Source organism: Miniopterus natalensis, chromosome 9, assembly GCF_054644295.1.
Source record: "Miniopterus natalensis isolate mMinNat1 chromosome 9, mMinNat1.hap1, whole genome shotgun sequence".
In the NCBI taxonomy this organism is placed as follows: domain Eukaryota; kingdom Metazoa; phylum Chordata; class Mammalia; order Chiroptera; family Miniopteridae; genus Miniopterus; species Miniopterus natalensis.
This window is the reverse complement of record NC_142089.1, coordinates 42,947,948-42,974,661: the sequence shown is the minus strand read 5'-3', so window position 1 is coordinate 42,974,661 and position 26,714 is coordinate 42,947,948. Positions and strand designations below refer to the sequence as shown.

The 26,714-nt window shown below is 34.2% G+C and overlaps 1 protein-coding gene across 2 annotated transcripts in view; it reads right to left on the bottom strand.

Annotated features, from left to right (window-relative positions):
* LRRC7 (leucine rich repeat containing 7) overlaps positions 1-26,714 on the bottom strand; it is a 293,661-nt gene that overhangs the window by 76,056 nt on the left and 190,891 nt on the right. For both annotated transcript variants that reach the window (XM_087820512.1, XM_087820513.1), the window contains 7 exons: positions 22,227-22,356; positions 21,089-21,204; positions 17,476-17,545; positions 15,441-15,540; positions 12,495-12,619; positions 10,263-10,511; positions 5,283-5,483 (listed from right to left, as the gene is read on the bottom strand). In XM_087820512.1, coding sequence (XP_087676638.1) covers positions 5,283-5,483; positions 10,263-10,511; positions 12,495-12,619; positions 15,441-15,540; positions 17,476-17,545; positions 21,089-21,204; positions 22,227-22,356 — 991 coding nt within the window. The remainder of the gene's footprint in view (positions 1-5,282; positions 5,484-10,262; positions 10,512-12,494; positions 12,620-15,440; positions 15,541-17,475; positions 17,546-21,088; positions 21,205-22,226; positions 22,357-26,714) is intronic.

Genomic DNA, 26,714 nt, shown 5'->3' with positions numbered 1-26,714 from the left:
GACTATTTCTAAGACAGTGGAAGTTATGGGTGGGAAATCAAATTTAGTGGAGGTTCTATTTTAAGCATATTGAACCATACTTCCTCCTGGTGAGGAGACAGAAATGGAAGGGGAACAAAAAGGTAAAATTATTATTTTCTTTTTTTTAAATGCATTTCATCAAACTAATTCTTGGCTGCTAGTGCTGTAGTGAAAGGGGGCCTAAGGTAGAAGTCCAAGAGGAAAAAAAACTTGTGTCTGAGCTTTTGAGAGTATAGGTCTAGGATCAATAAAAGCTTTTAAGGACATTTCCAGGGTAACTGATTATTCTCTATTGCCAGGAAAAATGTGTGGTTCCTTCATAGAAAAACTTTTCTAACAGAAGAAAAAGTGAAGAACCTTTATGAACATGGACATGGTAAACAGGTATCCAGTGAGAAGTTTTCTGTAATGCAAGGTAGTGACTCACAGAAGGATTAAGAGGGTGGAGCAGGATTAACATGTAATTTTCTTGTAGTAGGCAGAATTATCAGAAACTGTAGCTTTCCTCTGTGCCAAAAAGGCTGTGCTTGGGGCTGTATGTAAATACTTGTTTTCACCTGATTTCATTTCCACACAAACTCTGAATGTTGTTATTATCCGTACTTTTAAAGGTAATGAAATCAAAGCTCAGAAAGGTTTCAGTGAATTGTCAAGGTCACACAGTTGGAAATAAGGTAGATTCGATATCTGAATCTATATTTGAATCTATAGTCTGCTGGACTTCAAAGACCTTGTTCCCAAACTGTGCTCTGAGGCACATATGGTGCTCTTGCTAATTCACAGGGATGCACAGGTTACTCTAAATATTTGAGGAAACAAAGCAGTACTTGACATAAGTCAGACACTGCGTGAACTGCTCCCTCCAGGTAGCCCTCAGTTTCAACATGAGACTGCACATTCTTTTCTATGAGAATATTTGTGAAGCTGAGTTTTTAGTGGTTGCTGTGATCAAACATCAAGGGTCCCAGAAAATCAATATGAAATGGAAATTAGATGGGAGTATCTAATATAATACCAGGTTGGAGAAGGTAGGTGCAGTGTCCAACAGGTGCACACATTCCATTAACAAGTAGTTTTGGTTATTTAAAAATAAAAGAAAAATATTATGTTCTCTTTTAATTTATGTGTATTGTTTTCAAACAATCACAAGTAGAGCATAAACATATACTAAGTTGTTTGGACCTTATTACTTAATAAATGGGATTGTTAGGTATTCCTTTTGGTCTAGGGTCCTTGTATCAAAATAATTAAAACACTAAAGTCATTTGTATACCAAGAATTCAGGAACCTCTAGCCTTTACTTATTTTATATCACAGCTTTATTCACTGTACCATTCTCCTTCCTTCCTTGTCTCCTCTTTCCATGCCTTCCTCACTCTATAATATTTTCCATCATAATATTTTTATCTTTACTTATAGTAATATATTAATGTATTAGTATACATAATATAATGTATTAGATCATCAGAGTTAGGAAGGGTTTCATTTTGTTGGCCATATGGTACACTGTGGTTGTTAAAATACATTTTATTCAACAAACAGGTGATAAAATGTGGACAGGAAGGGCAGCCAACACTCAATCATTAATTCAAGAAAAACTCAGAGAAATTGTTTTTGCCTTTAATAAACTTCTAATTGGATGAAGAGACAGACATGTTATCAGAGTTACAACACTAGACCATATCAGTCATTCACTTAATCAATAGATATTTATTGGGCCCTTACTCTATAGCAGGCACTGCCCTAGACACTGGGCAGACAATGATGGACAAGATAGACATCACCCCTGCCCTCATGAAATTCACAGTCTGAAGTTAATAAATAAAATAATCATAAATGTTTTTATTATATTGAATGCAAATAAGCAGGGTGATCAGAGGGTCCTACTGATCAGGGGGATCAAAGAAGGCTTTTTCATTGAGGTAATAATCTTTAAGCTGAAAATTAAAAGATGAGGAAGTTCTAGCCATATAAAGAGCTGGTGCTACCGACTGAATTTTTGTATCCCTGCAAAAATTAATATGTTAAAACCTATGAGATGGTATTTGGAGGTAGGGTCTTTGGTAGGTGAGTAGTAAGGGTAGAGCCCTCATGAATGAACTTACAGTTCTTATATAGGAGACCCCAGAGAGCTCCCTAGCCCCTTCCACCATGTGAGGTCACAGAGAGAGGATGGACACCGATGGATCAGACAGCAGGCCCTCACCAGACACGAAGCCAGCTGCTGTCTTGGCCTTGGACTTCCCAGCCCCAGTACTGTGAGGAATAAATGTGTTTTGCTTATAAGCCACCCAGTGATGGTTTTCTGTTCTAGCAGCCTGAATGGAATGAAACAGTGGGGGAAAAGCAAACGCAAACCCCAGCAGGCATAAAGGAGAACAGGAGCAGAGGGGAACAGGAGCAGAGGGGAACAGAGCAGAGGGGACTTTCTCATCTCCCTGTCCTCATTCATGCGGATTTACTGGCCGTATCTAGCTAGCACGTTAAAACTCTAGGCATAGGGTTGGCCAATAGAAAGTGGGCAATAAATGTTGATTTGCCTTTCCTTTTCCCTATTTCTCTGCTGTATTTCTAATCTACTTTTTTCTTTCTTTCTGTTTCTTGCTTCTGGTTCTGTCTACCTCTATTGTTTTTTTCTTCTTTTTTTGGATTTCCATCTTTAACCACATAGATAAATCATGCAGTGTGTGATACCCTACTCCACATTCTTGACATTATAAACTAAGTAATTACTGAAGAATGGCATACAAGTGCAAAACATAAAAATGCTTAATATACACTGATTAGTTAGAAACTTGATTATCTCTTTTATTATGACCTGGAAGCTGAAAATATTGAGTGGGTTCCCTTAATTTGGGTGCAGTAATTGGAAAAGAGAGGATACTGAAAGCAACGCTTCTCCTTGCTCTTAGAGTGCTAAATCATGGGAAAAGATTTAGAATTTCAATTTTAGAGAAAGTATTGAAATTACCAGTGAAATTTTTATTCAAGAAGAAAAAGCCAGTAGAAGAAAACTAAGAAAAAGAGAGGTGAATCATAGAAATAAATATAAAACTGAAGGTTGAGCTTCAGTCTTCTCCCTATTGAGCTTGGCTACTCTAGCTAATTAAGAAGCTTCGACAGGATGAAGTTACCACAGTGTTTTTAAGGAGGGCCAAATACTTGGTGATGGAAGATAATTTGACTTTGGGTGGTAAACACACAATGCAATATACAGATCATGTATTATAGACATGTACACTTGAAACCTATGTGATCTTATTAACCAATGTTACCCCAATAAGTGTAATAAAAAATTAACAAATAAATTTTAAAAATTTTTAAAAAAAGGAGAGAAAAATTAGATTTGTATTAGAAAGACCATCATTAGTAAGGCAAAGAGGAGGCTGAGGACAAGGTGAGCCAAGAAGTTGACAGTTTTTACAGGAATGCAAGACACAATTGAGGACCTGAGAAGACACAGGAGATATACTTAGATGAAAATGTATAGGACTTGGTAATTGGAAGGGGCAGGACAAAGAAATCAGAATACCTCCCAAATTTCTAACTTGAGCAAACAAGTAGATAATAATGGTGCCAGATGAGATCAAGATCAGGAATGTTGGGGCAGATGCAAGTTAGGGAAAAAACATTACATTTAATTTTGGATTTGTTAGGTTTGAAGTGCTTATGGGATAATTTTAAGAGTTATTTTTTCTACTAAGGTTACTATTAAATTCATGACCAAAGCCATCTTTTCCATGCCTCACCTATCACATCCCTGTATGAAACAATTTTAAGATCTCTTTATTTGTAGTAAAATTACTCAGTTTATGAATTATCATGACCTCAAAATTATTTCGATGTTAAACTGTGATTACATGGGATTTAAACACAAAGTGTATGTTTTTAGTGTGTACCTGCTAAATGTTGTTTTTCTGTCTTTTATTATTATTGCAACATCTTAGACATTAAAGAAAAGTATGTTGCTCTACTATAGCATATATGTAATATTTTGGAAAAGTAAATAATACTGATTTTATAAGAAAAAAGAAAAAAGGCGACAAAATGAATATTTACTTAAATTTTCTTCCCTACATATCCAACTGTATGCCTCTTCTGGGCTGGCTGGTATGGTACCTCCACTGGCAGATGTGCACACCATGCTTATTTTTGCTCAAGCTTTTCCCTTGGCCTGGAATGCCTTCCTCTCTTTTTGACTTTAAAATAATCACCCAATTATTAATATGCAGTTCACCACTAAACTGCTTCAAGCAACTTTTTAACTGATTGGCAGTGATAGCTTCTCTCTCTAATTTCTTAGAGTATTACATTGTCTATTGCACAACAAACCATATGATCATATTTCATACAACATATTCCCTAATTACTTCACCTTTGTTAAGTTGACCTGGGAAGGCCCTAGATTAGTTGGGGACTATGCACACATTTTACATTTCTTCTCTCTCTCTCACAATGTTTAACACAGTGCTACATATACAGTTGGTGTTTAAACAAATTGATGCTCTGAGATGCAGATTTGTAAAAGAGTTTTGCTAATCTAGATTTTAGAGAAGCAGGTATAGTAACTTCTAGGTGTTTTCATACTCATGATGTTTCCCATGAGGATACAAAGGTGATAAGAAAATTATCTGGAGTTGATGAGGAGGTCGTGCAGAGGTGGCATACATGTAGTTGAATTCTTTTCAGATCAAACAAATTGATAAGGATGAGTATCTAATTCATTCTAAAGTACAGGAATTAAGCTCACTTGACTAGATTTAAAAAAGCTAAATTTTAAAGCTTTTCCCCTCCCTTTTTTGTTTATAGTAGTGTTTCTTATAAGGTTGTAAACTAAACAAAAACATTTAAAAAAAATTTAGCTCTAAATCTGATCAGGAATTTTACTGAAAATTTGCAGGGGGGAAAAATCATTTATTCTCTTTTAATGATTCATACAATGAAAGTTTGAGGTTGCCGAAAGGATATCATGAAAATGATATAATGCATGTACTGGCCAGGCCTAACTGGGTGAGCAAATTATTTTTTCTGTGTGTATTGGAACTTTTCAACCTGTATTAATGACTTTAGGCCATGAGGGTATCATTTATCTGTGATTTATTAAATGCAACCCTCATAGTTTGAAAGAGTAGAGAGACCTCATTTATATTTTGGGAAATAAAATGTAAGGAAGATCTATTCAGTTAAAAAAACAGCACATATGACTTAGTAATTCCAAAAGATCCAAACCACACTGGCAATTACCAATAACCTTGAAATACCTCCATTGTAATCTCCTTTGGGGCTACAGGCCACTTGTGTTCATATTTTTCTTTCACAGTTTGCTCCGTGTTAGCAGTTGGATTTGAATTCTCAACACGCACTCCATGGCTTGGCTTACCCACCAGATTTTGAACAGATTTTACCATATTCTTTAAATCCTCTGGGTAAGGAGTTGGGTATCGTTTTAGGTTTATTTCAACCTAGAAGTTTATAAAAAGAAATTTAATATAAAAACATCTTCAGCAAGCATGTTCACAAAACTATGCCATTTTATATGTAGTCGGATAACCAAATGCAGTACAGTGAGTGCTGAGCTGGCTGAGAAACTGTTCCAGAGAGCAGAACACTTAGTGCTCTTCTCTCACTCTGCCTTGTGGGACTTCTCCCCACCCCTGCCCACCCTTCTAGATTAACCACAATTTGGGGATTATATCCTATCTTTAGACCTACCCTATAATGGTTGAAATAGCAGTACATCCAACACTTAAGTGACTGGTTATCTCTGAAAAATTTAATTGTGACTATCAGCTGCTTTTATAGTTTAGGCTGTTCTTTTCCCTATCTTAATTATTTATAAGTAATTATTTTGATGTTAAAAATATTTTTGAAATATCAGTGCAGGTGATGGAGAAGACCCCAAAAGATTTATAAGTAGAGTGAGTTATCATTTATTAAAAAAAAAAAACGGGAGGTGACAATATCTGCTACCCAATATGCTTCAGCTCTATGTTAATTAGCATGTTACCTCAAAGGAAGGGTAGCTAATTCTTGTTAATATTTAAGAAAATATGTTTCAGGGTGGCTTTACATTTAAATTTTAGCCTAATAAAGAACATGCTTTGTAGGTAATGTTTACCATAAAGAGAAATAAAAATTGTGAACATTTTTTAAGATATTGTAGGCAAACATATAAATTTTGGCTTATGTTTATTCAGCTATTTATTTCCACTCTTGAACTTATTTTTGGTTTATCAGTCTGACTTTAAGGAACATATATATCAATGATTATTTTTCCCATTTAATTTAGAGAGGGAAAATATGAGACATTCCATATTCATCTTTTAATTTTTCATAATCAACATCAGAGTACTTATAATATTACTTAAATGCAATAGATACAAATTGTTCATGCTGATTAAAACAGAGTGGGAGGAACAATAAGGGGCAGCTTTATTTGGCTAGGCTTGTTCCAAAAGTCATGCCTTTTGCATCTGAGTAGAACCAACTTTATAAAATGGAATGGTTTATGTGATTGTGGCGAGTATGTGTCTGTGGAAAGTGTGTGTGGGATTGGGGAGGAGCAGGTGGGAGAGAAGCTGAAGAAGGAAGAGTGGGAATGAGAGACAAAAAATAACGGGAAGGGCAGAGGCATCGCCACCCTCACACACCGATGTAACTCATAGGATGTAAGAAACTATAATGGTGGCCTAGATCTGGGGATTATGAGTATGAACTCCAACGCTTTTGCTCATCTGCAGTTTTAGCAAATCCACCAACTTAGTTATTCCAGTGTTTCGTCTTTCTTGTGGCTCTTTTTCCTTCTCAAATACTGGCATTGGACTTCCTTAAATGATTTTTAACTTTCCTTCCAGTACTAAAAATACAAAATTATTTTTCCAATAAATTTTTGGAAAGTTGATGAAAAATCAGATAATTTTGCTAGTGTATGTATTGTTTAAATGTAATTTAATCTTTTATACTCCCAAATAAACAAGGATGACATTAATAATATATAGACATAAAGGCATGAAAATATAATGCAAGAAAAAGTTAGACTTTACAGAAAAAGGTTAAGTTGTTAGAATGAAATATAAATATATCTCAGGGTAATTAATTTATAATGCATTCTTAAACAAACATAAAAAGAATGATATCTATGCTAGAAAAAGTCCATTGGGATGCATGCATCTTGGATCTGCTGTTTAAATTGTAGGAGAAATGTCAATTGCAAATTAAATCTAAGTTTTAAAGTATACTGTTGAACTTGTTTAAAAGTACTTGACATCAAAGGGCTAAAAGCCAAATACCACATCTGAAAATGTAAATGATAGAACGGTACAACCATAATGCCAATTAAAACCATCTTTTAATTTTTAATAATCAACAATATATTAATGAAAAATAATTTTCAAGTAGGACATTAAGTTAAAATTCTATGTGCCTTAAAATATCCTCTGTGCTAAAACTGTGCTTCTAATTAAATCAAAGGAAAAGAGTGTGAAGTGTTCTCCTTTAATTGAATTAAATACTTCCCTGAATAATGTAATCTATTTTTTGTAGATGCTATGTCCCATCTGACACAATTAGATGACTATTTACTAATGGCTATGGTAGCAGTAATTTCTGTTTATTTTATAAGCAAATTAATGTGATATTTTGGTCACATCACCAGAACACATTTGAGTATTTTATCTCTGCAAATATCTTTAAATCTAGAAACAGAAGCGGATTTGCCATAAAGCTAATGAAGCTTAAGCTTTAGGGCCTGTCACTTGCATGGGTTCCTTCCAAAGCCTTGTGAGAGCCCTACTTATGTATTTACACAGTTATTTTATATTCTTTTCATTAAAGGGGCCCCTCTTCAAACTGTGGAAACTTCAGGTCTCATAAAACTTGGATTTGTTCCACCTAGATAATAAGCTTTTTGCTTACCATTTACTAGTCAACCAGCAGAATTTACTGGACTTATAGTCCAAAGACCTAAATTTAAGCTAGATTTACCCTCACCAGCTATCAGTTTCTACTCATATAATGTGGGAATGATAATATCTCTCCCACATGCTTGTATTAATCTAGAGCTAAAATGAGATAATAAATGAGATAATTCTATGCAGAGATAGGATACTATTTCTAATATCATATTCTATTTACATAGTTTTAAAATCTGAATTCCTTCGGCAAGCTAGATTCTACTATATATGTCTAACCACAATACCTATAACTGTCTGAATTGTTTTTTTTTCAGATTGTATGCAACAACTATCATTTATTCAGTATTTGTCATGTGTCAGGCACCATGGAAAATGTTTTATAAGGATATTTATTATTAGTTATTTATATAATAATACTTATTTCATTATTTAACCACATATTTTAAATATAAATAATAAAGGATTAATAATATTAATAATTTATGATAAATTATAATGCTGTTTCATTTAAGTTTCACAATTTATTATAGCATCTGTTACCATTTTATGAAAAAAAAAAAAAAAAAAACCAACGAAAAACCCAGGGCTCAGAGAGTGTAAGTTACTTGTCCAAGGCCACATAGCTAGTTGGTAGCAATGCCCAAATTCAAACCCATAGTACTTGACTCAGAGCTATTCTCTCGTATCAGTGCAGCATATATTTATTCAATCTTGTAGAAGAAATACTGTAAGTCTAAAATGTGAATTTTATTGAATTAAGTAAAAAGATAATTTCAATGTTTTACAACATAAAGCTAACAATAATTTATAATTTAAACTAAACTATAATTTTATAATTCTGTGATATTTGTAAGCTCTGTAAAAGCATATTTTATACCAGTTTATAGATTGTTTTTTCTTTCTACTTTTCAACTCATGTGCTGTACTTCAGAAATGAATAAACATGATCATAAACACAATTATATTCATAGCTCAGTAATGCCCAAATACAAAAGCAATTTCTTTATATTTATAAATAGGTAGGCTAGAAATATTTCCTTATTCTAATACGGGATGAATATATATGTAAATTCATTTATTATACACATAGGTGGGAGAAATCTGTTAATTATATTCTTACCAAAATATTGTGTATATCACTCACCATAAAGTATTTGCTCATTTCATATATAAAATTTATTAAAATGCAAGATTTTTACTGAAATGCTATTTTATTGTAATTTTTGAAAATAGAAAAAATGTTTCACAGAATTCTGTATATCTCAGATCTAAATAAAGTGCAGTAAATGCAAATAGCAGCTGCAAGATGTTGGAGACTCCCCAAAATTTGCAATAAAGAAAAAATTAGTGTTAATAGCTAGGGCATTTAGAAGTGATATCTTAAATTCACACAGAACTGTGGTTTTCTTATATAATGATTACATTCTAATTTGATTTGGTTGTGGTTGTAAATTCCAGTAAGAGAAATAATAGTTAATGCTTTGATTATTGATTGTTAATTTTCTTAGTCTAGGAATTAATTGAAATACTTTACATACAAAAGAGACATATTAGCAGTTTTTGTCAGGAAAATGCATTCTCAGCTTGCCTTATATTGTCTAAAGAATATAAGACAGAATAAGAATCTAGTCCATTACATGTGGATGGTAAAATTTACAAAAAATGCAGCATTCTTTCAGTCCCCATTCAGGCTTATTTTTTCCATTCAACTCTTGAACACCCAACCCACGGAGATAAACAAACCCCATTTGCCACAACTCCCAAACCAATCTTCTCTTACAGGAATTCTCATCATCTGTGCCTTCAAATTAAGGTAAATTGATGCTCAACAGATGCCATCTTTGTGTTTAAAGTTCATTCTTAGCAAATCTCAATTTAAATCTTATGCTATTTTAAGAATCAAGTTTCATTATTTAATCTCCCCCAGAATTAACATTTTTTAAAAATGTGGGTATATGTGAGGACAATTGAGATTGTATCAATAGTGTCATCAACATTCTGCTCGACTATTGGTATTCCTACACTTTAAATTAAAAAAATCTTTAAAAATAAAAACATAAATAAAAATGATGCACCCAACTCAAAAACCATGCTGGATACCCCACCATTAGGCACTTTGTATTGATGTTCCCTCCCCTCTGGCTCAGGTCTCCCTCCCCATTGCCAATGTCAATGAATAAAAATTAAATTGGGAGCAAACACTGGCAATTGGTAAGTTACTATGATCAATATTTATTACCCCAAATCATGCAGAACATACCCCATAAACCACTGTTCCAAGGTTGCCTCTACATGGGGGATTCTCCTACCCCAAACACCTAGGCCTACCTGTCTGCCACTTAGAGAGGGAAGAGTGGTGGATTGTGCTGCAACTGGCAATGGAGTGCACATGCTCCTTTCCTGCTGGAGGCCACTTATACAACCCCATGCCAGCTGTGGGTCATTCTGGGGGACGGGCATATCTTGGATCTGCTGATCACACCTGGCCCATGGTGTGCAGCAATCGCCAGACAGTCTGGCAGGTTGGAGAGTAATCCCACGCTGGCCCCTTTCCCAGGGGGCTTGGCAGGAGTGATCCTGTGGGAGAAGGAATCTCCATTTTCTGGGAGAAAGAGGAGCACTGTAGCAATACTTTCACTTTATCATTTTTCTACTCTTATTTTTTTCACTTTGGGTAATGCATTTAAAACAACCATCAGAAAATTAGTTTTAATTCTATGCAATAAAACAGTACCAAAAGCATATGAAGCTAAAGTGTCACAATTTCTTCACACAATGCTGCATTCATACTACACTACACACACTATAAGTAGGGCATTATACTCTAGTCCATTTGGAAGTTGGTGGCATAGGTTACTGGTTCCTTTTTAAATTTTATGTAAATTAAAGGTAAAATTGTGCTAAATTTAATGTACATGTAATGAACCAGAAAAGTGTGGTTTAGTTTACGATTTCAGTACATTCCATTCATCATATTTCCATGATGATTTATTTAGAAGTTTGTTTGTGTTCTAATTTGTCCAATAGCCAATGGCATTGGAAATATTCAAATTAGTTGAAGTGAATTAGTTTGAGATTTAGGAAACACATATGGTTTTAACAAAATATAAATAAACTAAATATAAATAAACATAGAGAAAAATGCACTCTAAAGTATAATGAACCTACTCTGATTATAAACAAACCTGATTACATAACACACAAACAGGGCTTCTAAATAATTGTTTGCATTGACTATGTATTATGTTTTCATTGACACACATACCAGAGTATATTAAATACACTCTTTTCCTCTTGGATCCTTTGAATATAGATTTTTAGGAAGAAGTGTGTAGTTTTTGACATTCAGTGAAGTAAAACAATGAATCAAAGGTCCAATATAGAATGCATCATCCATTGGTTCTGGATCTAACATATGAAATCCTTAAAAAATGAACTGAAAAGTTCTAAAGGTTTTTGTTTATTTTTAGTTTGGTATTATTTTTTCTAGGAATTCACAATAAAAAATGTCTCTGGTTCTTAGATAGCACTAATCAATCCTCCAGAAACATTTTTTAACCCAAATTTTTAACAGAATTATCATTTTGATTTGGAAATCCATTTTGGGTTCTCTGCAATAATATAGATATGCCCTGTCAATTATCTTACTGTCTAATTCTAGTCAGGTTCTAAAGTGTGTTGGTTTAAGAAAAAAGTTTGGAAAATGTGGAGAGGACAGAAAAGAATACATTAGAACAATGTAAATCTACTAATAGAATGACTATACAGTTACTTAGGAAATTAGTTACTAAGAGTGACAGCTGGTAGTACCCATGATAAAAAAAAAGTGCACAAATAATACCATAAAAATTAATGAGAGATTCAAGATGTTGCTACAATGATAACATAAAAATCTGATATTAACAAAGTCTATATCAGTTCTGATCTTTTAAAATTTAAATAATGAAAAATATAGATTTTAAAATTCAATCTTGTTACTTGACTTACATTAATTTCAATAAAAGATTTAAAAAAAAATGCTTTGGAGTTAAAAAATTGAACTTATTTTCCCCAAAGAACATCACCTGCTGTTAGCCATCACCTCCTTTAAAACTCCTCCTCCCACTTGGGAAAACTCATAAATTCTTCCCAAATATCCTAGGAACATAGAATCTCTCAGCGATTTTAATGCCAATGAAATATATCAATCCATCGGCTCTTCCATGAATGTGTGTTTTGGCTTCAATAGTCTGCATGACGCCTTGCTCAGCGAAGAAAAGAAAGCCTATCACCCAGATTTTTCTCCTGGCTCCTTATCACCTTGAATCTCTTTCATGTTCTTCTGTAAGACGGGGTGGCCCATCCCATGTGCCCAGTCAGACCTGGGGCGTTAGCCTCGCTCCCAAGCACAACAATGCTTCCAAAATGGTCCTTCTGCTCTGATGAAAGGCACCACCCTGAGACTGAAAGATGGGTCTGGCCTTCTAGTGCAGAGATCACTCCATTTGTCCCAACGTCTATTTCAATAATAACACTGAACAAGCAAAAACAATGAGAAGAAACACAAATTAAAAGGTTCACCTTAACTTTCCCAGCGCCGTCGTCATCGTCCTTTTTTTCTTCAAATTCAAAGGCAACAGTCATGCGTTGCTGCCTCTGCTCTTCCCACAGCGTAGGGTTGAAGCTGTCGCTGTCCGACTGGAAATCTGCAGGGAGATTCCAAAATATTATTGGCTCTTGTGATTACACAAAGTGTTATTAACAGAGCTTAGTACACTACACAAACAATGGTGATAGGCATCACAAATACAGTAAGTTTAAAAAAGGGAAACATAAAGAGAAAAGGAAATAAAGAGAGAAAGAAAGAAGGAAAGAAAGGAAGGAGGGAATAAAATTCCCTTGATCTTTGTTACATGGTCTGTTAATATTCCAGCACAAATTCAGCTTTCCTAAGTGTACAGTAATTATATACAGCGGTACCTCGGATTACGAATGTGACCCGTTCAGGAGACCGTCGGAATTCTGAAATGATCAAACCCGAGGGATCCACAGCCGGCAGCTGGGCCTCAGGACCTCGCCCTCAGCGGACGCCGCCTGGCGTGTTCCACTTCCTGGGCGGTTCAGAAACCGAAGCGTTTACTTCCGGGTTTACCGCTCTCCTAACCGGAAATGTTCCTCAAGGGAGACATTCCAAAACCCAGGCAGCATTGTAGTGAGATTGGGAAGTTTCCAGTGTAGAGAAAGAGCTCTTCATAGTACAGAAATAATAGAGAGCTGGACTAAACATTTAAAAAGTATTATCTCTTTTAATCCTCACCTGAGGACACACTTTGAGGAGAGGAGCAGAGAGAGAGAGAGGGACATGGATAGGAGACAGAAACACCAGTCGGTTGCCTTCCCGTGTGCCCTGACAGGGAATTGAACTGGCAGCCCGTTGGTGCACAGGACGACGCTCAACCAGCTCAAGCACTCTGGCCCGGCTTATCTCTTTTAGTCTTCGTGGCAACGCACTGGTAGTACTAATACGGCCCTCGCTTTACTAATCAGAAAACTACAGCTGAGTTTTGAGACTCGGTGAAAGTCATGCGGTTTTCTCTGTGGTGAGTGCAGGATTCTATTCCACGTCTGTGCAATTACAAAGCCCATATTTTAACTACTAAACTGTGTCAGGATTTTATAAAAGGTACCACATAATGATGGTCTTGTAAAGTGTCTAAGGTTGCACCGTGTGTATGCGTGGGGGGAGCGGGGGAGGGGTTGGCTAGGAGGGTGATGGAAGGGAGTTTATTTTTAGGGTAACAAACGTGAAAAATTTAGTCTTTTAACGTGAAGGTCTCATTAGTCTAAATGTGTCTCAAATTAACAGGGAAAATAAATGGCTTATAAATCTTTATATTAAACTGTTGGCTAATGATATTTCCTTTTTTTGTTGCAAGGGATTCTGAAAATTCATTTAATACACTTCTGCTTGGAAAACCAGAGGGTGAGTTGCTGAAAGTGCAAGAAAATTTTTCTAATACTGATTCTTCTTTCCAAAGGAAACCAGACCAAAACAAGGCTAATTTCTTAACATCGCCTTACCTAACTAGATCTACTTCCCCCCCTGGAACAAATCAGGGATTTAAGCTGTGAAACTGGATCTCAGAAATAACCAGTGAATATAAGGCACTTTCATTTTCCCCTACATATTTTTGAAAAGAAATATTTTGATAATCTAGGGATATTAAAATGTAAATATAAGTAAAGATAGATGAATAAAACACAATTCTTACATAACTCTTTTCTTATACCATGTGAACAGGGTGGCTTTTCTTTCATAAATTCAAAAGATCAATTTTATTGAAATCTGAAAAATACATATGAAAGTGATTTCCCTTTTCCTACTTTGGTAACTCAAATTTGAATTAAAATACCCTAAAATATCCCCAAATGATTAATTTATGTTTAAATCAAAGACTAAAGATGTTTCTTATAATTATCCCTGAAAATAAGAAGTACATATGCCAATAATTTATTTTTTAGGAGTTGGTCTCATTCAAGTGGATTGTGTGAATTTAATTGATTACAGTGGGTTTACTCTCCTAAGAAGCACTGTGACTGTAAGACTAGAAAATGTGCATGAAAGAGCCTATGCTGGTTTGGGCTAAGAAGCCTATGGCTGAGTTTCAAGGGGTAAAGGACAGACCTCTTTTAAACATTTTATGAATAATGTGACCATAGGATAGAAGATTGAATTATTGGAAAAGGTTTTTCCTGTCAGTTGTTGATGTTGTTTAGGGGAAACTCAACTTGAAAAAGAAAGAATGGTCATCACTTGCAGGTCATCATGTTAAGGTTGACTCTTAACATGAAATAATTTGGGGCCTGGGATCACTGGACTAAATGTTTAAATTTTGTTCATGAAACCAGTGAACACAGGAAATAAACCAGCTCTCTCAATCTTCCTTGTGATCTGGCTCTTCTTAGCTCATTTCAATTAGCTGGGTACCACATTTCACCTGGGTCATGTAATTCACCAAGAGAAGAAACTGACCCTAACAGTCAACATTCTTATGATAAAGAGGAAGAGTTTTGTTTTTGGAATCTTACTTAAAATGTTATAGTGTGAAGATAAGATTCATACATATAGTTAACCTCCAAATGATTTATGTACTTATCTTTATTTTTCTAAGTTCTTTTTTGAATTTTTTAAAATATGTTTTTTATCTCCTTTAGAGAGAGGAAGGGAGAGGGAGAGAGAGACAGAAACATCAGTGATGATAGAGAATCATCCATCGGATGCTTCCTGCATGTCCCCTATCGGGGATCGAGCCTGCAACCCAGGCATGTGTCCTGACCAGGAATCGAACCCTGACCTCCTGGTTCATGGGTTGGCACTCAACCCCTGAGCCACATCGGCTGGGCGTCATGTACCTATCTTTATAGCATTGCCCACATGTCAGTATTCCTGGCCAGAGATCAGAACAAAATGAATCTCTTTTATCCATTGTTATATAAGTATAGGAGAAATTTCTACTGACAATTTACCTTCATCACCACGAGGTTGCTGGGGAAACATGTAGTTAGTCAATACTCTTTGCTTTGTTTCTGGATGGGCTTCAGTTTGTAAAGGGATAAGGGCTTTGGACTGGAAGCAAAAAACATGTAAATTAGACCAATAAGCTAGCAAATACAAAGAATATTATTTTATGTATGATCATAATCAATAGTCTGGACTCACCAAGCTAAATGAAAGATTAAAACAAAAGCAAGGCAAAAAGTAATGAAATTAGAAAGTATAACATAAAATAAGACTATTGCTGGGGAATATTTTCAAATTCTAAGGTCTTCATAATGAAATTTTATTTTTCTCCGGTATACTCTTTTACAAGATTTTCATCCTCACTGAGCAATGTTAGTTTTAATCTTGAAGACACCAAAAATGTGTTAAATTGTTTCAACTAAGTAAGCTTTTGGAATGGTTCTATAAGCCTATTCATTTTCACAAGCTGTTGCCCCAAAAACACCAAATGGAATTTGCTATCAAACGCATGCTATGCAAGATCATCTATGAATTCAGTTTGGTTAAAGCATAAAGCATTTATATTTAAGAGCTATTTTTGTAACCAAAGACAGGGTCCACATATAGATAAGCAACTGTACTTGTATCTGATATATCACAATATATTGACCTACAGATGGTAATATTTCATTCTCTATTAATTAATTTGACTTCAAAGATACTATTTTAAAGGGCTTTTAGAACTCTGATATTATATATGGAAATATACTGGAAAGGATCTTTGTCTCTTTTAAAAATTGGCTTATTTCATGACATTTATTAATAGAAATGAAGCATAAAGGGGATTGGGGATACCAACTTGTCTCATGAAACTAAGTCAGAAGAGCATTAAGTCACTGTTCTAAATAAAAATTAAATAATGCAGTCACTGTTCTGTTTACCCTCCCGGAAGAATAATAAATCATGATATTAGAGGATTTTTTTTCTCACAAGGCAAGACTGAATAGACTGTTCCATTACCATAATCCACATTGATGCCAGAAGTGCTTTATTTATAATGATATATTGATGCCTTGAAAGATCTACAGTTCATTGATAAGATTTGAATTTGAATGACAATCTAATTTTTTACTCAGTAGATGGAAGCAAGTGCTGCAATAACTGTAGAAACACAGACATTCTTACACGTAACATTTTACAGTTTTGCAGACGTTTATTTTAATTTTTCACAGAAGTAGCCCAGTACTTAGGAGTCTGAATGAGGCTGATTTCACGCTCAGGAAATGATGAAAAACTAAATTCAACATGATTTGTTTTAATTTTGGCTATTTGTAGTTTGGGATAGGTGTTTCAGAGTTTTAGGATTACAGGAAAAGAGTGAAAGAGGATCGATAAATGATGTCGAAATTGTCTATTACCAGTTTTCCTGGTGGCAAATCAGGTGTCTTCAACTGTTTCCTGCTTCCTTTCCAGTTAATAAAATTATTTATTAACACTCAGTTACTGATTCAATCATAATCTAATTTCATGAGAAAAGACATAAAATCAAAACAATTTTACAGAAAATACTGGTAATAGTTGCAAAAAGATCCTTGCAAATTTCTTGAGTAACGTTTTAGAGTTAAGTTGATTATAATTAAAAGTATGAGAAAAAAGGAACATGGAGGATAGTAATTCCCTCTTGTGGGGACTGAGGTAATAATTTCTCATTCGTTACCTTCAGAGGTATAATTAAAGTATGTTCTCTAAGGACATATATGTATCACCTAGAGCTAAAACGGCATAAAAATGATCATTTTGTATATTAGATTTTTTTAGAATGAAGTAGATGCTAAATTGAAGCTTTAAAGGGGTTGGGAATTATAGTTCTGTTTTGTGTGCAGCGAGGAAATACATATTTGAATTGCTACCTTTACAAAAATCTCTTCTCCGGGGGATAAAGAATCTACCTTCTATACTAATTGTCAGAGGTGTATCTATTGTTTAAAAAGTTAGTAATACAAAGTTTCAATTATAGTTCATCTTAATAAACAAAATAAATCAGGTAATAAAAGTTGTTACCTGATTGTCAGAAAGCCACAAAGCTGCAAGCTCCTTAAGTTTGGTAAAGGAGAATGGTAAATTCTTTAATCTGCAAAAACAAGGACATTCTAATAGCATGGGTAAAGATGGATAGAGTTCATTTTTATAAAGAATTATTTAAAATACTGTAACATTGATTTCATTCTTCTTCCCCCAATTCCTTCTCCATTGAGTGGCCTGAGCAATCTTTAGAAAGTAAAAATCTCCTCTTTGCACCCTACAAATGCCTTCCCTCGTATCTAGGATAAAATCCAAAATTTTTAACATGCCTTTAAGACCTTACAAGAGCTGGCCCACAAGAGCCGCTGGGCCTCCACAGGCTTCTGCTACTCTTTTCCTGACTTAGTCCCTTCAGCACCACTGGCTTGCGCTCAACCTGCTCTGAGGGTAAACCAAGCTTATTTCTTTCTCTGGAATATTCTTTCTCCCGTACTTCACTTGACTAAATCCCACATATCCTTTAGCTCTTAGCTTAAATGCCATTTTCTTAAAGAGGCTTTTCCTCGACTCTTCATTTAAAATATTTTTCCTAACCTGGTCTCAAAGCACCTCATATTTTCCTTCCTGAAACATATCACAGTTTGTAATTCTATATTTATTTTTGTGACTTATTATTATTATTTTTTACTATCCGATAACCTCACAAAACTGTAGGCTCCATGACAGTAAGGGGCCAAGTCTGTCTTACTATTAAAAGAATTTACAGCTCCCAACATTATGTTGGCTCCTGAAAGTGTGTCCTTTTGTTTCTTCAGGGTTCATATTGCGTAGTAGATATTCAAAGAGAGAATCTTTAAAAATGTAATTTTGAGTTAGATGAAGTTTGGCATCAGCCTTGGTACTCAATCAAAATTATCTGTTTAGCTTTCACTTCAGCCTTTGGAGGGCCAAATAGCCAAATGCCTACTTCAACATACTACCTGATATCCCTTAAATTGTGCGTGATCAATAAATTGTGATTATCATGACAGCTAGTCAGCAGGATAATACAAACAAGGCATGCCAATGGATTTGTTATTTATGCATGTCCACTTCTGAATACAGATACATTTTAGAAATAACTTATAATGAAAATTTCCTTACATCTTTAATATGTTGAAATTCTATTAGCTAATTGATGAATAAATATATTTTGATAATGGAAGTGGGAAATGTTACAATAAATAAGGACTGTGGAAACAGTAATTTTTATATGTGGAAGCAGTTAAGTACTTTCATATAACTTAGTAACTATGAAAAAATATTGACAGCCAGTATGAATATCAACAGAGTGTACATTAGCTAGATAACTTTAGAAAGAATATAATAACCTTTCTGAGATTATATTTATAAAACATAAATAAGAATATAAAGAATAAAAGATTAAATTGTATAATAATTCTCTTTGTCATACTAGCATTTATAACATTAAACCAAACTACTCATAAAAGATGTTTCCAATTTTTAGTTATTTAATTTCATTGAAGCCAGAAACTATCAAGTAAGGTCTTATGGGGAGATTTTTTTTTGCATCATGTGGCAATGAATTAATAGTAGAATATCAATTCTGTTATATCAAAATTACACAAGGGGGAAACTCTCCAGAATCATATACAACAACATCCATGATAAATCATCATCAATCTAGCCACAAATGTAGAGTATGAAGAAGAAAAACTGTTAGAGAAGGATATTACCCATATTTTTCTTGCTCTTCCAGTTGCTCAAAATAGCTTTTATTTAGTATCACAATGTGCACAAAATTAACCACAGAAGCAGTCTTACAGTGCAAAGGAATCATTGTTCTTGAACTCTAATGCCAAACTTTAAAAACTTATTATATTTTAAATATTAAACTGGAATAATGACTTTGGATAACATTTCATATTTAATCTTTTATCTAAGCAGCTGGTTCTCTGGTGGTAATGTTCAACTCTGTCCTCAGCTTTGGCTAAATATTAATTGTAATCTCAGGTTAAGATTCATTGAAAAATTCATTAACTTAAAAATATTAATTTGGCCATATACTGTTTCAGTCATGGTATTAGGAGATGAATTTAGCTTACATTTCTGGCCTGATAAAATATTTAAATTCCTGATATTATGAGAGTCTCAGTATGTTATTCATATATTTTGCACTCACATCTAGCAATGTGTCTGTCACATGGTTGGTAGGTACTCAAGTATGCTGTATTTGTTGAATAAATAACTCCATTAATAGTATTAACTATGAATCATTTAAAAATATTTGATAAACATTTTTATATCATTATGCAGATTATTAATGTATAAAAATTGAGCAAAACAAGAATTTAAGAGAGTCTTCTATAGCTCATCATGAAACTCTCCCTCCAGCTGACAATGGAGCTTGGTTCCATTGGGGGACTGTAACTGAATCCACTGGAACTCCATCTTCCTATGATATCTCCATGATCTGTTTTAATCCTACTCACACGAATGTAATTAGGAAATTTTGAAAATGTTTTGCTGAAAATCAGGCACAACATTCAAAGCATTTCCCTCATTTTTCTGCCTGGTAACCCAGTCAAAACAGGAAACGAGGTTGGTTTGACATGCCTTACTTTTGTTGCACCAAGCTATAAAGCTTCTTTGTTACCCTGTTTTAAAAATAAAATCCCAAACCTTTTATTAAAATGTTTTATTCTCTTACATGTGACTATTAGTGAGCTACTAAGTGAATGGTTTTTGAAATTTACATTATTGTATTTTTCTTAAACTAATAAACAAACGAGATCTCCTACACTTAGTGAAACTTCCAGAACCTGAACATGCTTCATGATTCCATACAAACTAATTTTGAGAGTTTTGTTGCAAATCCTCTCAGTTTCTCATGTTACTAGTCTGACTGAAACTTATTGAAAACAGAGTTCAAGCATTCTATTCTGCAATCACCTATCTTCTTAGCAGTTATCATTAGTCAAATTTTTCTTATCCTTTCCTATTTATGGATAATTGTGGTGAAAACAAAGATGAATTGCAGTTTTACTTTTCCTTTTTCCCCACCCACCAACATAACACTTTTGTGACATCCTTTCTTTTTTTGGTCCTGCTCTGAACATGACTAAATGACCATTTGGTTGTCCTCACCATAATGTCCAAACCTTATGACTACTTAGGATTAGCTTCCAGGCAATATTTTTACTATTCTGGTGTTGTTGACTATATGCACATTGTCTATTTAATTTACTGAAGACATAAAAGTATATGTGAAAACATATATGCCTGCATACATTCATATCTATGCACATAATTTTATTAATCAATTTTATAGGTTTTAATTTCAATTATTTTCCATGTCTTCATAATATGCATATGGGAGGATTTCGGTATATGAATTTGGGTGTATAAATTTTATAAATTTAAAATACAACATAATATATGATTTTAACATAATCAAATAATAATTTGAAAGATCTCTTTAAAAATAAATTAGCTTCTGCATTTTCTAAATGAATATTTGCATATTTACGTTATTTGCATTCCCTGTACTTCACACACACTTTACATAGATTATGTTTCCAAAATTATTAACAAGAAACAATAATTTGCTTTTAGTAGTAACTCATATATGATTGTGATGTTGCAGAAATACCTGTTGTCACTCAAATTTAAGACTCTTAGTTTCTGCATCTGTCCAATCTCTTCAGGAAGAAATTCCAGTTTATTGGAGCGTAGAGACATAACTGTTACATTCTTACAGCTTCCAATCTATAGGTAACAACAACAACAGCAAAACAGTAAAGAATCACAGTGTAGACAATATTTTTTAAATTAATATTTATAATTTTTAAAACAATTTGATTAATTTACAAATTTCTTATCACTTTTAAGATTCTCTTAATATGTGTATTGTTTTATTTTTTATAATCTCACTCTTTGAAATATGTGTGTATCATATGTATATTGCTTTAGATATTAAGGCAACATATATCTCGTATACTTTTACATATCAAGAAGGAAGAATTTTCTTTGAAATTTTATTATTAGAATACTTAATTGTTTTTATAAGTCATTGTTCTTGCCCATCCCAGTGACTACTAATATAGCTATGTTTATAATAGATCATACATATTCAAAAAGTGAAGTACTTGACATTTCTTTGGCAAAGTTAGTTTTATTTCATATTACAATGGTATTTGTCATTTTTACTCATAATTTTTGGCTCTAAAATAATATATGGATTATTGTTCCTTTTTTATGGAAGTGTTTTGTAGAAAATGTTAAATTGAAAGTATACTTCATGCTTTTTCCTTGACATTAATAAATAAAGCTCCTATTTAGAGATAAAAACAAACAGAACCTCTTGGTGTATCCAGAAGGTAAAATAATATTGTTTTGCAACATGATACTTAAAAAAAATTACTAACATTAAAAATCTTTCACCTTAGGAATGGAAATATAATGATCTCAAAATGTTATTTATTGCTCTTCTTAAAAGCAAAATATATAAATTAAATTACTCAAAATTATGTTCCTTAGCATTAATTAATTTACAATATTTTATTACTCTTCTTTGCAAGTAATGCTTAAGTAAATGCATTTTCACGGTTCAATATACAAACTTATCACTTGTCATTTAAGGGAGAGTGATTAACAAATATATACATGGACAATTCCTATATATATTCAAATCTCAACTCATAAATCTAAAATGCCTTTGCAGCTGTTAAGATTTAATCCTAAAACAGAATCATCAGAGGTTAATTAATAGAAACAAGTTTATTCCTCACTTCTCTGGGTAATTCTGGAAGAAAATTCTCATCGACTGCTAATGTTCGAAGACTATGAAGGTAGCCAACAGTAGACGGTAGTGACTCCAGTTCATTACAGCTACAGTCAAATTCTTCTAATAAAGATAAACTGAAAAGATAAATACATTAGTTAGACATTTTAAAATGCCAGATGGAAAAAAAGTTTTGAAAAAGCCACATATCCAAATTCAGCAAAAAAGTTATTTATCTAGTGACTGCATAATTTATATAAATGTATTTTTATCAGTTTAGCCAAGTGATTCAATACCATTTACTAAGTGGTTCCATTTGGAAAAAGAAATATAGTTTATTTCCCCCGCCACCCCTTCTAAATTCACCTGTCATTTAATAGCCATTGGAAAGAAGAGACTTTTTTTTTTTTTTTTTTAATACAATGTAGATGCCATTTATAGTCAGATGTTCATAATGTATGTCCTTGGAATGAATACATATAACTGGCAGGTAGGAGGCCTGTCCAAGAAAGGAGAGTAGAGGGGGCCAAACAGTAACAAGAAAATACTGATTAAATGCTAGGTATTTCACTAAGCATTTTGGAGATATAAATAACTCATCTTTTGCTAACAACAATTCTATACCTATTATTTTAAAATCCATTTTACAGAAAAGGAAATGCAGCTTAACGAAGTGAAGTAACTTGCGCAAGGCCACACACAGCAGGAAAGCTGAAACCTAAATGCAGACAGCATGGTCCACTGTATCACCTTGCCTCAGGGCTCATTTCAACCGGCACATGTGTTCTGTTTGGTTTACATAGTATTTTTAAAAAGTGGCAAACTCGACATAATGACCCAGACTTTTGGTACCTCTTTGAAAAGGGGAAGATCTGGCAATACTGGAAAAGTCACGGAAATAGAGTAATGGCTGCGGCCTCTGGCCACAGTTCTCCAGTTTGTCACAATCACTACCACTCGATACTTAGGCAGCTTGACCCCAGATCTACAGAAAGGAACTGTATGAAAGCACACTCAAGTTATCACCAGGGAACGAGCCCTTCTGATGGCTGGTCTGAGACAGCCGGGAAAGGAAGAGGGCCTGGCACAGAGGAAGCACTAGCTGTATTTAGGTTGTCATTGATGATGTTGTTAACCTTATTACATTGTCATCACCACTCATATCATTGTTATTACTGTAATAGGAAGGAACCCCAAGGGGGACAGTCTTGCCCTTGTAAAGAGAAGAATGAATTAGAGTCTGCTGGACTAGACTGTAGAATCAACTTCTTTTTTTATATCTTGGAACTAGCTGGTTTGACTGCCATTTACTCCCATCACTTAGTTTACACAGAGATTAAGCATGTGGGTTTTAAGTCAGTCAGAATGGGTTTGTGCTCAAGCTCTGTCAATTAGTAGATGTATTATCTTGGGTATCAAAAAAACAAAACAAAACAAAACCCACAGCTCAAAAATGAAAGCTGACTTAATTTACTTGCTAGGCAGGAGAATGTACCAGGGAAGAAATTCACTGGGTAGTGCTCTGAGTGGAAAAGTTAAGTGCCAAAAGGGGGTGTTAACAGTGGGTTATACTAATTAAGGATTAAAAATGCACATTATGCACAGGGTGAAATAAGTTCACAAGTCTTTTAGGTATATCAAGTCCCATTATCCATGAGTCAAAAAGAAATGAATTCAGTCAGGTCAAGTCTGACACTGATCAAAGTAACTCACTATCTATGATCTGTAAGAGCTTCAACAGGTTAGAACCAGATGTGGTAAAACAGCATTCAGCTTTCAGTATTATCTCTTTGGCAAGTGCTGCTTAAATGATTTTTTTTTTTTTTTTTTTTTTTAACATAGACTGGTTATATAACTCTTCTCTAAGCCTTAATTTCTTTATATCTGCAGTGAGGATACTAATAGTTCATGCCTCATGTAGCTGCTCTGAGTATTTCATGAACTATTATAAGTAAAAAATTTAGCACAGTACCTGTCATAAAATACATACTTAAGATATATATTTTCTTTGTACTAGTGAACCCTAATACATTTGTTTCTAAATCCTTTGAAACCCCCATATGCAGAGGTGGTCATGTCACTGGGTGCCAGGTGTGCATAGCTGTGTGGCTGTGTGTGTGTGTCTTGGTGGCCACAGAATCATTGTATTTAGGAAACCCATAACAGTTTGTTTCTAAAAAAAGTCTAGCACAGTGTCTTACACATAATGCACTTAATAAATTTTGTAGAGTTTATTTATTTTTGAATATATTTTTATTGATTTCAGAGGGAGGAAGGGAGAGAGAGAGAGAGAGAGAGAAACACAATGATGGGAGTCATTGATTGGTTGCCTCCTGCACACCCCCTGCTGGGAATCGGGAATGTGCCCTGACCGGGAATTGAACCTTGATCTCCTTGGTCGTAGGTTGATGCTCAACCTCTGAGCCACGCCAGCTGGGTGGTAGAATTTATTAAAAGACATTTCTATCAATGGTTTGCTCTCATGCACTCAGCAAGTGGTCATAAAAGTAAAAGGGATTTTTTAAAATAAAAATTTCTGGTGTATGTTTCTGGTAGAAGACAAATAAACAATTAAAAATATAAAGTATATTATTTCTTCTTTCTTTCATAAAAACATGTCTTGAAGTTAGTCTTGAGTCACACAGTAAGGCTGTCCTTATTTTGCATAGTTCTGATATGCACAGGTTTCAGTTGTTATGGTTTCATTAAATAATAATAGTTCCTCAACAACAGGGCTCAAATTTCAGTTACCTCCCATACTAACTGTGAGTAACTGTGTAAAATATAAACTTCACTGCTAACTCTTCAGTCTACCAATCACAGGGCAAATAACAGATGCTCATCATGACCAGTGACTAATCACATTATTTCTTTCAAAGTCTGTCAGTGATCAGTCACTGCACAGCGTTACTCAGTTCACACATGGACAGTAAATAACATACCTGTGTTGCCTACTTGTCAATCAGCAGTAGAGGGACACTACAGGCACAATAATTGAACATTTAAAGCACTACTACTGTTGGATAATAATCTTGGTCATCCTAATTCTTTGGGGGATTTAAATGAAAATGTGAAGGTTTGCTTTTTATCACCAAGAACAACTTCATTAATCCAACTAATGAACCAAGGAATTATTTCAACTTTGAAAACCTATCATCTTACACATGCTTTTGAATAGGCTATTGATGCCACGTTATCTTTAGCTGTGTTTTGGAAGAAATAATGACATAAAGCATGTGACTGAAAACATTCAAGCATCAGGGCAGGAAGGAACAGCAAGTCACATGGGTGCAGTATAGCAGAGACTTTTAGCACATTGTGCAAATAACTTTGTAGGATTTGAATCAAACTTAAATAGTTATAGAAGAAAAGGCCAACTGTTGAAATTTGCCTGTCACTGAGAGACTGTAGATATGCTGCCAGCAGAATTCAGTGAAGGCAAACCTGTTGACATAAATGAGGAAAGTGATGATGTCCCAGTGACGCTGGTCAAGAACTTCACATTCAGGGAACTCTCAGAGATGTTTCGTGAAAGCATGAAGAATAAAAGTTTGGAAGCGAGTCTAAGCTTGAAAAGGAGTATTACAATTCACTGCCTCATAGAAAAAATGTTCACCCTGAATTATAATTTACATGATGAAAAGAAGGCAAGAATTGTTCAAATTAATCTTGATAGTTTTCCCCCCACAAAATAAATAAAGCATTGTAATTCTCGATGTTCCTAATGCTTACGATGACAGTACGCTAAATAAATATTGGTTTTACTATTTTTCCATTTCCCTATACATTTATAACCTACTGTAAAAGTGTTTAATGTTTTATAAAAGGTTTTGAAAGAGCTTTGGTCAGAACAATCATAATTTTGCTCATTGATTATGACTGTTTTGCAGTTTCAGCTTGCAGAGTGGCTGTTTCCACAGTCTCCCCGACTGACTGTGCAAAGCAAGAACTTCCTGCATTAAAAAGACAGCATTTTCCCTGTACCATGGATATACTGAATTCATAATTTATAGCCTGAGAGTATTTTATATCTCTGAGATACAGAGAAAAGCTACTAGGTGCAAAACACACACTCTTCAATGATCTCTGAAATTCAAGAGATTCTATTTCATAATTCAACAATCCAACTGACTTTATTAATGGCTATGTTGTTAGAAATCACCTGAGGTATTTTAATACCAGATCTATATGAATACAGTTGTATCACATTTACTCAGATTATCACTGGCATAGACCAAGAAAGTGAAAAAACTCAGAGAAAGACAATACCATATAATCTCACTTATGTGTGGAAGCTAAAAACAAACCGACAAACACACCGGAGCAAACAGACACCGAGAGCAGACTGGTCGCTGCCAGTTGAAGGATGAAGGATGGTTGGGCAGATGGGGGAAGGTGGTCGAAAGGCACAAATTTCCACTTATAAAATCATTGTCTTGAAAATGTAATGAACAGCATAACTACTGTATTGCATATCTCGAAGTCCTAATCACAA